The 18,078-nt window shown below is 42.6% G+C and overlaps 1 protein-coding gene across 1 annotated transcript in view; it reads right to left on the bottom strand.

Annotated features, from left to right (window-relative positions):
* Positions 1-2,857: 2,857 nt before the first annotated feature.
* Positions 2,858-18,078, bottom strand: part of PLCD3 (phospholipase C delta 3) — a 101,331-nt gene continuing 86,110 nt past the window's right edge. Inside the window, 3 exon segments of the mRNA XM_040436596.1 lie at positions 2,858-3,659; positions 4,975-5,046; positions 5,049-5,123. Coding sequence (XP_040292530.1) covers positions 3,379-3,659; positions 4,975-5,046; positions 5,049-5,123 — 428 coding nt within the window. The 3' untranslated portion in view covers positions 2,858-3,378.

The raw sequence follows: 18,078 nt of genomic DNA, 5'->3' as shown, positions 1-18,078 counted from the left end.
CATTAAACATTATAGACACGACTTATCCAGGTCTTCCGACCTGGCCTTTGGTCGCAAGGTCCTTCAGGCCGTTGCCCCACCCTAAGACGTATAATCTGTTATGTCTCTCTGGGCCGTCATGTTGGTGAAGTGGAAAGCCGGAATTAGACTTACTGGCAATTCATTTTCCACGAATCCACCATGACTGCATGATATCCCACCCTAAAAAAATTATTCCAAGACTTGGTATGAGTTAATACAAAAAAAAACCACTTTGAGTTGTTCACTGTTAACCGGTGATTGTGGCACTGTAATCTGGAACTCACTGGTGAATGGTGGTGGGAGGGGTCCTTTTAAACCTATCTCTTTCCTGCCCTAACAGAGATCAGGGGTCAATCTCTCTGGGCCGTCATGGTGGATTTGTGGAAAATGAATTACGGTAAGTCTAATTCCGGCTTTTTGCAGATGACACTAAACTGTGTAAAGTAATTTGACACTGAAGAGGACAGTAGATGGATCTGGATAGATTGGAGGGCTTGGGCAGAGAAGTGGAAGATGAGGTTTAATACTGACAAATGTAAGGTTATGCACATGGGAAGGAATAATGCAAGTCATCCGTACATACTAAATGGTAAAACACTGGGTGACACTGAAATGGAAAAAGACTTAGGAATTTTAGTGAATAGCAAACTGGGCTGTAGAAACCAGTGTCAGGCAGCTGTTGTGAGGGCCAATAAGATAATGGGTTGCATGAAAAGGGGCATGCCCGTGATGAGAACATAGTCCTACCACTTTACAAATCACTAGTCAGACCACACATGGAGTACTGTGTACAGTTCTGGGCTCCTGTGAACAAGGCAGACATAGTAGAGCTGGAGAGGGTTCAGAGAAGGGTAACTGAAGCAATAACTGGAATGGGGGGACTACAGTACCCTGAAAGATTATCTCCGGCAGGCTGTTCCGTCGGGTGAACAGCCTGTCTGATCAGTCCTGCCGCTAGTGACCGTGTGCCCCTGGACTGCTGCTCCGTCCTTATTGACTATAATGGGGGCGGAGGCACGGCGAGAGGCTTCCGGAATAAAACTACGACATGTCCGACATTTTTTCTGGCAGCCTCTCGCCATGCGCTGCCGGAACTCCACCCCCATTATAGTCAATGGGGACGGAGCGGCAGTCCGGGGGCACACTGTCACTAGCGGCAGGACGGACCCGACAGGCTGTTCACCCGACGGAACAGCCTGCCAGAGGTCCGTGCCGCTAGTGTGAAAGTAGCCTAACAGGCTGAAATGGATGGACAGATTTCAGCCTTATTAACTATGTTACTATGTTACATATTCTGACCCCCCATAACTTTTTTTTAAAGTTATGCCTATGGAGCTGTGAGAGGTCTAATTTTTGTAGGATGATCTGTACTTTTTATTGCAACTATTTTGGAGCATGTGTAACTTTTTTGATCACTCTTTATAAAAAAAATTTGAGTAGGTGAAGTTATTGGAAAAAAAAATGGTGGATCAGCCATTTAGATTTTTTTTTTTCTGTTTGCCATATGGGAATAATATTTTCATATTTCAATAGTACCGGCGTTTTGGACACGTTGATGCCAATGATGTTTACTTTATTTATTTCCCCTAGGGAAAGGGGGGTGATTAAACTTTTTTTTTTTTTTTTGTATTTTTAAAAACTTTATCAAACTGGTTGAATGACATGCTTGTATTTTGTAAGGGGGGTACTATCTCTCCTTAGGAAGATAGCGCCTTAATCAGTGTGAGGAGACTTATAGGCCATACATGCTCCTCTGGAATTCTGGGAGGAAAGGGATGCAAATGAGCTCTTAACAAGCTCTGCCTCTAATGCCACCAGATGTAAGGCAGCTATCCTATAAGTCAATGTTCAGCTCTATTAAAGAGGACCTTTCACCGATCCTGACATTGTCAATAAGTATCATGACATATACACAGCGCGCCCAGGGATCTCACTGCCTTACTATTAATCCCTGGGCGCCGCTCCGTTCTCCCGATATGTCCACCGGTATGTTCGGGGACTTGGTTATAGTAGGCGGAGTCTGCCCTTGTTCTGCTGGGCGTTTCCTTCTCCTAGGCTGTAGCGCTGGCCAATCGCAGTGCAGAGCTCACAGCCTGGGAGGTTTTTTTCTGATGGAGCGGCAGGTTGGGCATGTTCCCAACTGCCCCAATTGATTCTTTATCGGATTGCGGATAAAAGCACAAATACAGCTGTCCATTGAGATGAATGAATGGAGCTGGAGAGCACTGCCTGACCTGGCGCTCCATCACATCAGGGAACAGGGCCCCCATTGTCGGGATTGGTGGGGGTTCCAGTGGTTGGACCCCCAGAGATCAGTTATCTCCTATCCTGTGATAGGGGTAACTTAAAAAACGTGGCACATGTGACAAAAAATATATAATTGGTAGAGATGAGAATGTGACTCCATCATGGAAAGGTCTTTCACAATGTCAGTATTTGGTCATTTTGTAAGCCAAAACCCGCAAGCCACAAATCTCTCCATACGTTTTCTCTGTAGGTTCCACTCTTGGTTTTAGCTTACAAACACTGACCATATGAAAGTGTCCAAAATATTTTCTGCAACTTGTTGTTTTCCAGGGCATGCTGGGAGATTTCGTTTTGCAACAATTGCAGGTTCCAGCCTGCCCAGGGGTGCACCTAGCTTTTCTGTTGGCGAAAACTGAAACACCCATTGCCCATGGCCCTTCCGCTGCCCCCCCCCTTGCCCCTACCTGGTGCTGCCTGAGACTATCTCCTCACCTGGCCTCATTCGTGGTGCACCCCCTTAGATCATAAGCTGACCCTACACAAAATGCAGGCTGTAAAACCCATAATATACTCAGTAAAAAGACAGTAATGGGCTAACACATGTATATTTATTACAAGGTTGCACTGATAATAGGTAAAATTCTACATACTGCTAGATAAAAAAATATATTAATAAAAATATTTCTGGAGTATATGTTATTTTTCCATCATGAAAAGTGCTCTTTGTAGGGATGTGATGTCGCAGCCTGTCCTTGTGCATGATACCCCCGGCAGTAAGTGCAAGCTGTCCTCATGGAAGGCACATTACTGTAGTGTTCACATAGGGCACAGGCAGTAAGGATCAAGAACTGGCAAGCAATGCTAAGAAAAATGTACATTACTGCTCACCAGGCACATCTGGATGAAATATCGGTAATTGTGGCTACCTAATGCATGATCACTATTCAATTGTAAGAACATGCACAATAGTGCAAATATAATTGACTCTTCTCCTGCCAGGTCTACCAGCTTACTGCAGTTTTTTTTAAATGTCTATGTCTCTGTATACGGCGTGCAGAAGTCATGTGACTTAAAATCAGTCGTGTAAACTCAGTGCATATAGGCTGCCGCTTATGTGCCCTGTATCCACATCCCTGCTGTAGGAATGTCTTGTGAGACAACTAGGTTAAAGGCACGGGAAAGAGACTGCACCAAGCGGTAAAAAATGGATCTTTGAGAAAGCTGCTGCTGTTGGGTATTAGGAGGGCTCAAACTGTGGTCATTCCTGGTGCGGATAGGAGGTAATGTGTCCATGCTTGGCTGATCACGGGTCTTCAATTGCACATGTATAAAGAGGGTAGCCGGGGAAAGGGAGGCGCCATCTTTGGAGTATAGATGAACATGACGGTACCCTGAGAAAATAAAGATTCATGATCAGTAGCTAGACTATGTTCCATGTATACTGCAAATCCCCTGCATAGGCATAGATTTAAAAATGTAGCCTGCTGGCAGCCTGCCACCACTAGAGAAAGCAGAGAAAATTACTGCTAATGGTATACGTTGTATAAGACATTATGCAGTAGCCTCATAGCGCCCTCTAATGGTGGCAGCAGGGAGCCAGGATGGTATTTTAAATCTATGCCTATGCAGGGCATTTGGAGCTTCGTAATAAATAAAAAGGTCACCGACTGCTACGTTTTTTTCTGACTGGTGAAAAGCTCCAGTAGAGAAATCTAAGTAAAAACACCCACATGCAGACAAAAAAATTAAAGAATAGCGTTTTAGCGTTAAGCTATGTGAAAGGCCATCAACAGCCTTGAAAAAATCAGTCATGTTTTATCTATGATTATGTCCGTGTTTAGTCCGGGTGTGTCTGTTTTTTGCCCTCCGTATTCCACAGACGCTGCTCAGCTGAAAATTAAATTCAAAAGCATCTATCAATGGTCATTAAAAAAATGGTTCTAACACGGATGCCATTCTTGTTGTGTTTGTGATTTTCACGAACCCATAGACTTTAATCAACGGACCACCGTCAATAAAAAAATACTGATGTGTAAACAGACACAATAAAATCAATGGGTATGTGTGTGCTGTCTGCAGAAAAATGTGGACAACACACTTCAGTGAAAAACTAATTGTGAACAAGGGCCCCAGGTTGGTGGGGGTCCAATGCCTGGCACCTTCGCTGATCAGCTGTTTAAAGCGGAGCTTGTGGCACGCTACAGCCTCTTCAATGTTGTACCTACATCTTATCTACATAGTAGCAGCGGGGAAGTACTTACAGCTTTATCTCCATTTGAAATCTATGTTGCAGGAAAAAATAAAAATAAAAGAACGAACGTCCATTCTTGGTGCAGAAACTGTGACTAGTGTCCAGATTGTGGGCGAATCTGCAGCATGGTAAATGTCACCCTGGATGTTAAAAAAGACTGAGATCAGTTGTTAACTCTGATCATGGCTATTCCAGCAGTGTCCACAGTAATATACAGCTGATGCGAACTGTGGAAGGTACAGGCTCAGTGTCTGTGCCATATGGCACCAGCTCTGTAAATGTATGAAAGATGTTGCCAAAGGGGTTAATTACATTTTTTTACCACAGACGTCTGCTCTGCTACCTCTGGCCTAGGTCCGTTCTTCAATTCATACTGCTTTGGCAGTCCTGATAAATGTCTGTCAATGCTGCCTCCAATATTTAGGACCTTCTCCATATCATCTCCATCCGCTTACCTTGTTTCAAGCTGGGAAATGGCAGAGAGAATTGTCCCACAAAGTCATTACTGGACGTTTTGTCATAATCTCAACCACAAATCTGACGAGAGCCAACTCCGGGCAGAGCACCTCCAGCTGTAGTGACTCATTCCACATGGGGTTAAACCCTGGAAATAGTGATTGTATAATTTATTGTGTTAAATAATAGCATTATTAGCTTTTGAAATCTTGAATTATACAGTTAAAGTGTAAGCTCTTATGGGCAGAGACCTCTATCCTTTTGTTGCTTTGCTCACTTGATAAGATGGTTGCATTTTACACTTGTTTGTAAGGCCAGTATTACACTAGCAGATTTTGCAGGCGATGTCCCCCAGAGTCTGGGAGGAGCGATAGCTTATTTCATCGCTCTCCCCATACTGACTAGCTGTTTGCTGGCAGCAGATTGTGATTGGACCACATGATCTGCCTCGGGCAGTGATAGTTTTTTAAAAAAATGCTTAAAAATCTGATTGCCTGATGAACAAGCATTTGCTTGTTCATCAGGTAATTGGCAGCATTATGACACTGGGAACACCAAAATAAACGAAAATAACACCTTGTACAAAGTAATATAAATACATTCTACAATAATTCATCGTGAAAATACATACAATTATCAGAAAGAAGGATATGTGGCTACAGACATTCACCCAAGAGGGTGCCGTAACATAAGGTCAAGGTAAATAAACGCAAGTTATCAAAACTAGATAGATAACATGTAAAGCCAATGATAATGACACAACCATGAGAACTAGTGAAAGAATGGAATAGAGACCCGTATCATAGAATAGCAAGCAGATTCAGCAGTGATACCGACCAGATGTCCGGCAACCTCCTCCCAATGCCATTTCGGCCAGAGGCTTCTTCAGGGGGTTAGTGTTGCCATTCATACATTGCTCCTTTTTAAACCTCCCCAAGCCAATCACTGAGTAAAGTCACAACTGATGGAAATGAAACTCATCTAATTGTGGGTACAGGGAGAAGATCAGCTGTGTCGTCCCAAACATCGAGTATCCCATAAAGCAATGCGTTCAGGACTAGCACCAAGTGGAACATTTATTGGTTAGCGTGGTGTACACACGTCCTCATGTTATGAACCCAACTATTGTACTGCCAGGACTCAGAGATCCAAAATGCTTGTCGGTCATTGGTCCATAATCGCAGAAGAGATTGCGTTTCCAAGTCTCATAAGAACCTTGGAATGCATCAGAATCTCATGCATGGCGCAGTGGGCATCAAGACCCAGCATATATAAAATCTTTGAAAGAGTTGTAGGAGCGCATTAAGGCCTGACGCATGCGCAATGTAGTACAGAAAACAGTGGGACTTATAGAATCAGGTAAATGAGTGACCAGTGAATAAAAGTGACAAGTGCAAGGTGCGGAAAACTGCGCAGTGATAGTGACAATAAACAACCTGATTGCACAAATATTTAATGTATAACATCATCTCATATACCTATGTAATAAGTACTTAAATGGAAGATCAAAGTGCATAATAAACAATAATTAAAGGGGTTGTCTCACTTCAGTAAATGGCATTTATCATCTAGAGAAAGTGAATACAAGGCACTTACTAATGTATTGTGATTGTCCATATTGCTTCCTTTGCTGGCTGGATTCATTTTTTAATTACATTATAAACTGGAATACAGCAGTGGTGGCAGTGCTTGCACACTATAGAAAAAGGAGCTGGCCCCTCTGGTGGCCAGAACCATATGAGCATGTAAGGTACGCATGCGCAGCAGATTCCGTCCTGGCAACCTCGTATCTGCTCTGCAGTAGTGGTCGTAACCCCTGGACAACTCCAGGATCCCTTATGTTATAAGCATCTCACATACAATCCTGGTCAGAAATATAAATTTTAATTATTGAGTATTGTGGAAAGAGCTTACACGAGTGGCGTTAATACCCAGAAGCAGGCCAATTGCCTTATACCAGAACATCTGAAAGCCTCCAGTCTATATATGCTACCAAAGGTTCACAAACATCCAAAACGCCTAGCAGTGTCAGGAATAGGGAACCTATGTGAACCAGCTTGTAAATGAATAGATTTTTTTTTCTAAAACCACTAGTGGAACAGCTATCCTCCTATCTGAAGAACACGACAGACACATTGCGAAGACTGGTCTACACTGGAACCCAACATGTCATAGCCACCTGTGACGTTAAATCTCTATACACAAGCATACAGCACAAAGATGGGATCAGAGAGGTACACTTCTGCCTTATGATGTCAGACGTGGATCAAGCAATGAGTGAGTTCATCATGAAATTACTTGAATTTGTGCATTATAGCCCGCAATTATTTTCTGTTCAAGGAGACCTTCTACCTACAGCTCCAGGGAACGGCGATGGGGGCAGCCTGTGTGCTGTCCTTCGCTAATCTTTTCCTGGGGCTGTGGGAAAAAATGATTTTCTTGACAGAACTGGTTCCACTCACTGACGGGGTCCAGCTTTGGGCACACTATAAAGATGATACTCCTCATATGGCAGGGCCCACAAACTGGATTCTGTCAATTTGTCAATACACTCAACAACAACCTTCCTATCAAATTGACCTACAGGATTAAGCGTACGGGGATAGATTTTCTCGATATTAACATCCTGGTGGATGAGAAGGGCAAAAATAACAATGGATCTTCACAGCAAAGAGACTTTTGCAAATGCACTACTCAATGCCTATTCCTCCATCCAAAAAATCTGATCCACAACATTCTATGTGGCCATTCTTAATATTAAAGGGAACCTGTCACCAGGATTTTGGGTATAAAGCTGAGGACATCCGCAATACCCAGTCCCCATAGCTCTGTGTGCTTTTATTGTGTAAAAAAACTGATTTGATACATATGCAATTAACATAAAAGAGTCATATCTTACTTGTGTGACCAGAGAAGAGTCATATTTTCAAGCTCTGACTCATCTCAAGTTAATTTGCATATGTAACAAATCGGTTTTTATACACAATAAAAGCACATAGAGCTATGAGGACTGGGTATTGCGGATGTGCTAGCGTGATCTAGCAACCCATGTCCTCAGCTCTATACCCAAAATCCAGATGACAGGTTCCCTTTAAGACTGATTTGTTCCACTGAAGAGTTACTTTGAAAGGCAATCCTAAGACCTCCAACGAAGGCTCCAGGATTTCCAGTGAGGTGTATTAAGGCTGGCTATGAAAGAGCACGCAAAACCAAGAGAGAGGACTCCTCATACAGAATAAGAAAAAGCAAGAACCGCAGGACATATCCACATTTAATTCACAGTGGAAGTGCATGAGATCTGCCCTAGCGAAACATTGGGAATTATCACGATTAGATCCGACACTGGAAAAAGTTTTATCTCCAACTCCGTCTATTACATATTGGAGATCCCAAAACCTGGAAGACATACTGGTGAAAAGTTACTATCCAGGTGAGCGCTCCAAAAAAAGCCTTTTGGATCATTAGGTCCAAAATAAGGCACTTTCCCTTGTGGTAAATGTGTTGCCTGCTTCAATAAGGACAGGGCCTCTCTCACGTCACAAATCCAATTGAGGTACACAAAAAAAACAAAAAAACTGTATGAAATAACTCATCCTATAACATGCTGTATACCAGCGGCCATCTACCTGGTATATATCTACCTAATATATATTGGCATGACCTCAAGAGAACTGAGGAGGCGCGCCAGGGAACACATTTTGGGTATTGCAGCGGTGAGGAGGAATCTGCTATAACAAAACTAAAATTTATCCTAGGCATTTTAAAGAACTTCACATGCGTTTTTGGTAGACCGCGCGTATTTCAGGTGACCCTCCAGAATTAGAGTATCCACTCCTGTACGTATGGATAAATCACTCGTATCCACAGGAATCCCTTTTTCTCCACTGACTCCTATGGAATACCAATAACACACTGATAGTGAAGTACTGCTATGTCGAACGCAAGCACACCTGAAGTTATACTTACAAGCGCACGGCAGTATTCAGACACTTCAAAAGACGCTATAGGAGCAACTCCATCTAGGTCCTCCTTCCCTATGTTAATCCTATAAGGGGTTGATTACAATAGTGAGGTATCGTCTCCAATTTGTATAAAACAGGTATTTATTATACTCACAATTCCATAAAATATCTAAGCATTTCTCAAATAAAAGCAGCAGCCTTATGCACGCCCGACCCGGGTTTCGCCTTGAGCTTCGTCAGGGGCATTGACCTCAATCATCAACACTTGTGTTTAAATATCCACCCTTCAACTCCTCCTTAATTCCATTGCTCACTCTGCTGCGCAAATCCATTTAAAATATACATTTTCTTTTTCTTAAAAAATGAACAATCGTATTGCTCCAAAAACAAAAAAACATGACCTGTAGTATAGATGTTTTTCACTGCTTTTTTTCATATTAATCTATGTTAAATGTAACTTCATTCATAAAACACGACATATCACATGGTTGATTCTCCACCAGTAAAATACAAATAATCGGTATATCTTAACCTCTTAGCATTTTTCATTTGTGACTAAAATATTATCCACAGAATTCAGACCTAAATGTAGACTCACATATCCTTCTTCCAAACTTTATGTATCTCATCTATTCATAATTCGCATTTGTTCCATATTCCTATTTTAACTTCATTCATAAATCTATTTAACCATGTGTTCATATACGTAGTTGGTCACATGATTAATCATCAGCCACTCACAGCCTTAGTTTACCAAGCACATGTAGTAGACATAGTATGTTCTTTCATCTTCTCTCAATATTTGAGTCTACATTTAGGTCTGAATTCTGTGGATAATATTTTAGTCACAAATGAAAAATGCTAAGAGGTTAAAGAGGACATTTCATCGGTCCAAACATTGTGAACTAAGTATCATGACATATACAGCGGCGCCCAGGGATCTCACTGCACTTACTATTATCCCTGGGCGCCGCTCCGTTCTCCCGTTATGTCCTCCGGTATGTTCGGTCACTTGGTTATAGTAGGAGGAGACTGGCCCTTGTTCTGCTGGGTGTCTCCTTCTCCTAGGCTGTAGCGCTGGCCAATCGCATCGCAGAGCTCACAGCCTGGGAGAAAAAACCACCCAGGCTGTGAGCTCTGCGCTGCGATTGGCCAGCGCTACAGCCTAGGAGAAGGAGACGTCCACAGAACAAGGGCAGACACCGCCTACTATAACCAAGTCCCCTAAGTCTCCGCCTACTGTAACCAAGTCCCCGAACATACCGGAGGACATAACGGGAGAACGGAGCCGCACCCAGGGATAATAGTAAGTGCAGTGAGATCCCTGGGCGCCGCTGTATATGTCATGATACTTGGTTCACAATGTTTGGACCGATGAAAGGTCCTCTTTAAGATATACCGATTATTTGTATTTTACTGGTGGAGAATCAACCATGTGTCGTGTTTTATGAATGAAGTTACATTTGACATAGATTAATATAAAAAAAAAGCAGTGAAAAACATACAGGTCATTTTTTTAGTTTTTGGAGCAATATGATTGTTCATTTTTAAGAAAAAGAAAATGTATGTTTTAAATTGACTTGCGCAGCAGAGTGAGCAATGGAATTAAGGAGGAGTTGAAGGGTGGATATTTAAACACAAGTTTTGATGATTGAGGTCAATGCCCCTGACGAAGCTCAAGGCGAAACCCGGGTCGGGCGTGCATAAGGCTGCTGCTTTTATTTGAGAAATGCTTATGTTTTTTATGGAATTGTGAGTATAATAAATACCTGTTTTATACAAATTGGAGACGGTACCTCACTATTGTAGTCAACCCCTTATAGGATTAACATAGGGAAGGAGGACCTAGATGGAGTTGCTCCTATAGCGTCTTTTGAAGTGTCTGAATACTGCCGTGCGCTTGTAAGTATAACTTCAGGTGTGCTTGCGTTCGACAATAGCAGTACTTCACTATCAGTGTGTTATTGGTATTCCATAGGAGTCAGTGGAGAAAAAGGGATTCCTGTGGATACGAGTGATTTATCCATACGTACAGGAGTGGATACTCTGATTCTGGAGTGGTCACCTGAAATACGCGCGGTCTACCAAAAACGCATTTGAACTGAGTGTGAATTGTACCCACATGACCTTGGACCTGCTGTGGCTATTTATCCAGGCAACGTAACAGAATAATTTGATTTTCTGCTATTAAAGAACTTCACGGTTGCGATGGCTCCTAGATCTGTTTCAGAAGAATAGACCACGTCTTCATATCGACACGAGGTGGGAGTTGGAAAAAACCTGCTCACCCAGAAAGCGGTGAAATGGTTATTTGAACTTAACAGTGTCACTCCTAAAGCCTCATTCACAGGTCCGTGTTTCACAGAACACGTACTGCACACGTCCCCATTCATTTTAATGTGTGCATTCACACATCAGTGTTTTAGCACGGTCCGATTCGTGTTTTTAGCACAGATGCATGCTCTATTTTGTCCGTATTCACGGATCCATCTTGTTGTGCATTTTCATAGGTAAATGCATTGATATCCAATTCATTCTAGTCAAGATGGATGTTCATTGCCTTTAAGAGCCATGCTCGATTATATTTACAATTTTGTATATCTTGAGTAGGCCAAAGTAAGGTTATACAAAGGTTTCTCCTTTTTAGTGTTATTCTTCTCATGAATGTACCAGTCTGAGAAGAATCCTCCTTGTCTACTTTTAAATTTATGACGGGAGATAAAGATAAGCTCTATGCAGCTGGTGATAATTACCTATACAATTAGGTATTTATTAATGAAGCAAAATATATAATATTCATGTATTCATTTAATAAGCCTTAGTTAGTCCTTAGCATAAGACAATCAGTAGGACATAGATATATATATATTTGTTTATATTATATTGATATATGTTACGAAGACAACATGTATCCAGTATATTATATATATTTCTCATTAGGAGAATATTTGTCTCTAAAAGAGTGTCTGTAAAGATGTGTGTTTTGTAACAATTAATCACATCTTTGGTGTGACAGGAGGTACTGATATCTCTGTGAGAAAACAAGACCATTCATACTATTTATGATCCATAAATCAACAGTGTGAGAAACATTCAGAGAGACGCCTAGAGGTCTGTCTCTAATTGCTACAAGTGTCAGAATTAATCCCTATGGCTTTGAATTAAAGCTTTTAAGGTCAAATGTATATAATACGTTTTATTCAGACTTACATAGTTACCCTTTATACTATGATGCAAATAGCTTAAACAGCAGTGCCACCTAGGTATGAGTAGGTGACATTACAACAGTAGCAAAAGTGCATTCTGGGTAAGGTTATGATGTCACATTTTTATCAATGGTCACGCCCATCTGACAATGATTGGAAAGTTCCAAACTAGGAAGGTATGTCTAACTGATAAGTTTGTGATCATCAGCCATACACAGAAGGTAGAAGAAAAAAAAAAAGGGGGAGAAAAGGAGAAAGAGAAGAGAAGTTGAGCTCTCTAGAGGGGTCTATCAAGATGAAAGCCATGGTGAGATGTGCTATGATGGACCACCCAGCTTTCCTAGGAGCAGAAGTGAGATTCCTACTAGGACTTGGTAAGAGACACAGAAAATGATATTTTATTTTATTAAGACTAATTTGATAGTGTGGGTGAAATTATACCATCTAGATTGGCGAATAAATACATAAAATTAATTGATCATCTCCATATTGAGATGTAATCTTAGGATATTGTGAGGCTTCATTCTACCTGCAGAAAAATCTAGACTCATAATCTAACAAAGCATTAAATGATTGCTTATATTAATATTGATAGAACATTCTTCGCCAAGCTAAGTGATGGATTCCCACAGGAAAGACTTGTTTCAAGTCCTTCCCATTTAAGATCCTAGATCCCTGTTATTTGTCTTAATAGTCTTACCAAAGTCATATATGTGAAAATAGTCCAGGATGGGGCGGAAGGATACAGTTATCTCTTCTAAGTTATATCCTTGGATGGATTTGCCCATCTTGAAGTCACGTGATGTGTAGTTGGTTAGAGGGGGGTGGAATGTATTTAGCATTCTATATTGATGTCTAGGATTAGACATGCCCATCCTGATATCATGAGGTTTTCTCTGAACAGAAGTTATAATGTGACAAGTTATTTCCACTCACATGTATTATTAAGCTTGTAATGCTTGTAATGCTTTATATTAACGCTATATATATTCATTTGTATGTATCATTGTGTTTATTTACTTATATAGGTTTATAACCTTGTAACCAATAAATCTGCATATTTTTATAATACCTGTGTATTATTGTATAATGCAGAACTACATTTTATCATTAAGGTCATCTCACATCAAAAAGAACTTATTTATCTGAGGAAATAGTCGGACTCAGATGTGAATTGTATCAATTAGGTTGTCTACAATTCACCAGGTCGTGATTTTAATAATTTCTGACAAATTTTATAAATTTAATTTTTTTATGGTTAATTATTTTTATGACCATAATTATTAATTCTTAATTGAATTATTACCCCCCGACAATCTAGCCCATTATAGTCTATGGGTCTGTGAAAACCACAGATGCAACACCGATGCCATCCGTGTTTCACAGATCATTAAGAAGAGATTCTTTGAAAATTATTTTTCAGCTGCTCAGTGTCAGTGAAACACGGATGCCTTGTTTCTCTGTGTTACAAGGGAGCTTTAAGATCAAGATCTCGATCTAGGCAAAATTTAATTTGCATAGGCATTGCATCATAGAACAGTTGTTTGAATTCCCCAGATTCCCAATTTGGGGATCTATACGCTGACCCATAGGCATTTTTAAGGATAGAGAGGAATTCCCGGGAACTTTGATTGGGTCTACATGTGAGTTTATAAATATCACGTTTTGCAGCAGTAATAGTCCGGTAAGGACCGAATTCTAATTTCACCTTGTGCAAAACATTCTGCCAATCCCGGATGCCCCTGTCTCTGAAGGAAATAAAACAATGGCGATACTTATTTTCTAATGCCCATGGTAGGAATCTGATCCTGTCCACATCAGAATACAATTTTAAAGAATCCATGGTGGACTGGTACAGTTCTAAGTTATCAGCAATTTCAGGAGAACCTCTCTTAGAGAATTTAGGTACAGTGGCATTTAGAAATTTAATGATACTCGAGGAACTCTGATCCCCTTCTGCACACTGAGCATTTTTCTTTCTAGAGACCACCTCAGCATATGACGGTAGCCTGGAACTCTAATCTCTCTTGTGGGCAAACTTATGCCTACGCGGTAGGGAATAAGCCACACACTTTTCCACATCTCTGTCATAATCACTCATACTTCGCACACTTCCATCGTACTCACTTGGCACAGGTGACTTAACCCTAACATTCCTCTCTAGGGGAAGGTGTGGGGGGACGCTTCTGTGGCCTTTAGTGTCGCTAGCGCCTAGTAAGGCGGTTACAGCTTGAAACGCTTGACTTAATTGGGTTAATGCCTCCTGTGTAATCATGCCATCACCCTCATGACATCACCCTCTGGTGGTTTAGGGTCTCGGATGGATTCAGCTTTAAGAGCACGTGATGATTATATATCTATATTTTGAGGTGTGAGAGCTGGAGGATCCAAAAATCTCTAATTATCAGACAGATCACTTTCAATATCGACTAGTATAGCTTGGTCCGTCTGTTTGCTGAAGTCTGCAATAACGGAGGTTCAGCTCATCTGCCTCCCTTTTAGTTGATGATAGGCAACATGGATGAGATCGAGCTCACGCTTTAAGTCCTCGATCGATACTTTTGCAGATTCTAATTCTGTTTCTATACGGGATATATATAGGCCTGCATGTCTGTTATATGCATATTTCTACTTTTTAAGAGGGTACTGACTTCTAATATTGCATACAGGACTGGTGGCAACATCTTTAAAGGGATTCTGTCACCTCGTTTTAGGTTATAGAGATGTGGACATGCACGGCTAGATCGCAGCTAGCATGTCCGCAATATACCTGTCCTATAGGGCTGTGTGCTTTTATTTAGTTAAAAAAATGATTTTAGAGATATGTAAATGATCTTGCGCATCGCGAGATTATGGCAATCTAACTGTGAAGAAAGGAGGAGATTCGGAGGACGCAGGCGGTGCTGGGCTCCTTCACAGGGGGGCATAGCTGGGCACTAAGAAGGTTAGTACAGCCCCTTGGGCTCCTTACCAGGGTCATTTACATATCTCTAAAATAATTTTTTAAACTAAATAAAAGCACACAGCCCTATAGGACAGGTATATTGCGGACATGCTAGCGGCGATCTAGCAGTGCATGTCCGCATCTCTATAACCTAAAACGAGGTGACAGAATCCCTTTAAGAGGTGTTGGTCTTTACTGGCCTTACTTTTAAGCACACCAAAATAGGTTAGATGTCTCCTGACTGTACCAAGTGATGTCCATACATCCACACATTCTCTCTTGCCTTCTGCCTGCAGCTCCCTTAACCATACAGTTACATCCTGATCCAAACCCAACTGTGAATTTACATGTTCAACAATGTTGTAGATTAACTGTTCCGGGCTAAAAGGAATGTCTCCTGTAGCGTCACCATAACCCGCTTCACTACTGGTTGCGCTCATTTTCGCTATCACTCTAACTAACCTTGCACTCTGTATTTATGTACCTATAATAACACGCATAGTTTAACCACCTCAGGACCGCCGTACACAGGATTGCGTCCTAGCGGCGGCCCTGTTATTCCTCCTGGACGCGCCAGCGCGTCCTCTAGCGAGACGCGAGATTTCGGGCAGAGCCAAAAAGCAAAAGTTAAAGGAGTATTTCGTCACCAGCCTGCCAGCCAATGATCGTCGCTGGCAGGCTGGTGATTTTCAAAAAATCGAATCACAAGCCAGTTAAGGCCTCTTTCACACTTGCGTTGTCCGGATCCGTAGTGCACTCCATTTGCCGGAGGTGCCCGCCGGATCCGTAACAACGCAAGTGAACTGAAAGCATTTGAAGACGGATCCGTCTTCAAAATGCGTTCAGTGTTACTATGGCACACAGGACGCTATTAAAATCATGGCTGCCATAGTAGTAGTGGGGAGCGGGGGAGCAGTATACTTACAGTCCGTGCGGCTCCCGGGGCGCTCCAGAATGACGTCAGAGCACCCCATGCGCATGGATGACATGATCCATGCGATCACGTCATCCATGCTCGCGGGGCGCCCTGACGTCACTCTGAAGCGCCCCGGGAGCCGCACGGACGGTAAGTATACTGCTCCCCCGCTCCCCACTACACTTTACCATGGCAAACAGGACTTTAGCGTCCTGGAAGCTATGGTAACCATTCAGAAAAAGCTAAACGTTGGATCCGGTAATGCGCCGAAACGACGTTTAGCTTAAGGCCGGATCCGGATTAATGCCTTTCAATGGGCATTAATTCCGGATCCGGCCGTGCGGCAAATGTTCAGGATTTTTTGCCGGAGCAAAAAGCGCAGCATGCTGCGGTATTTTCTCCGGCCAAAAAACGTTCCGTTCCGGAGCTGAAGACATCCTGATGCATCCTGAACGGATTTCTCTCCATTCCGCCCCGACGACGGAACTCTATGCCGGAACACAACAGCGCAAGTGTGAAAGAGCCCTAACACATTATATTTATAAATATAAGGTGTTAAATGGCTTCTCTGCTCCTCTGCTGGTCCTTTTCGTCGGTTGGTCCCAGCAGAGGAGCACACATCACTGTACACACCAACACTACACTTAGCCCCAGATCACCCCCCATCACCCCAATTAACCCCTTGATCACCCCTGTCAATCACCTAGTGAAAGGGAAAAAAGTGATCAGTGTAAACTGTCACTTTTTTTTTCACTAGTATTGACGGTTAGGTTTAGGATGGTTTAGGCCCCTTTGTTAGGTAGTTAGCATCGGTTAGCGCCCAGCCCACCGCACCGCAGTCACTGATTCGCTGATTAGCGTATCGCTAATCAGCATTGGTACTTTTATAGTATCTGTAAGTGAACAGAACTGATCACAGTCAGATCTATAATAGTATTAGTGTCACCTTAGTTCGCCCTCCACCCAAAACGCAGTGTTTGCCCGATCAGGCCTGATCGGTCGCCCACATGTGCGTTCACCCACGCCTGCCCCGCCGCAGTGACAAAAAAATTATATTTTTTTTTGATCACTGCACAATCACTTTACAAGCGCTGCGGCGATAAAAAAAAAATCAGTTTTGATATTTTTTATCAATCACAGCTTCCGGTACTTCGCTAGCCTCCCATTTGTAAGACAGGCTTGCTTTTTTTTCTTGGGTAGTCTCAGGGAATACCCCCTAAATTTAGTTGACCAAATGGCAAATAAGGGGTATTCTTCTGAAGAGGCCTACAGGATTCTGACCCAGTCGGATGAGGAATGGGAACCCTCATCTGACGAATCCAGCGGGTCAGAATATGAACCTGTAGAAAGCAGTGGCAGTCTGACCCAAAGTTCGGACGAGGAGGTTGAGGTCCCTGATACCACCAGGCGTACCCGGCCCCGTGTTGCTAGACCACAGGTTGCGCAGGATCCGCTTCAAGGGCAGCAGAGTGGGGCTGGCGCTGTCGGATCACGTGGTGAGGCATACACCAGCAGCGCAGCCCATCCTGGACCTAGTACCAGTACTGCCGTAGAACATGGTGAAGTGGCGAGCACAAGAAGGGCAGTTGAAGCTGGTACGGTGGCACGTGCATTAGTTCCCCCGTCGCAGCCATCGCACAGACAGGCCCGTAGAGTCCCTGAGGTGCTGGCAAACCCTGATTCGCAGCCCCCAACTTCAGCCGCACCAATAGTTCCGCCTTTCACCGCCCAGTCTGGAGTTCGGGTTGAGACAGCTCAGATCGGTTCGGCACTGTTTTTTTTTTAGCTGTTCTTGACTGCGGAGCTCTTGGACTTAGTCGTGGCAGAAACAAATCGGTATGCCACTCAATTTATAACCGCCAACCCGGGAAGCTTTTATGCCCAGTCTTTCCGGTGGAAACCCGTCCAAGTTTCTGAATGTAATAATTTTCTGGGCCTTCTCCTCAACATGGGCCTAACAAACAAAAAAGCATGAATTGCGGTCATATTGGTCCACGAACCCAATTCATCACATGCCCATGTTCTCTGCTGCCATGTCCAGGACACGATTTGAGACCATCCTGCGTTTCCTGCAC

The sequence above is a fragment of the Bufo bufo genome, chromosome 6 (genome assembly GCF_905171765.1).
Source record: "Bufo bufo chromosome 6, aBufBuf1.1, whole genome shotgun sequence".
Lineage (NCBI taxonomy): Eukaryota > Metazoa > Chordata > Amphibia > Anura > Bufonidae > Bufo > Bufo bufo.
This window is presented reverse-complemented; position numbering and strand designations above follow the sequence as displayed.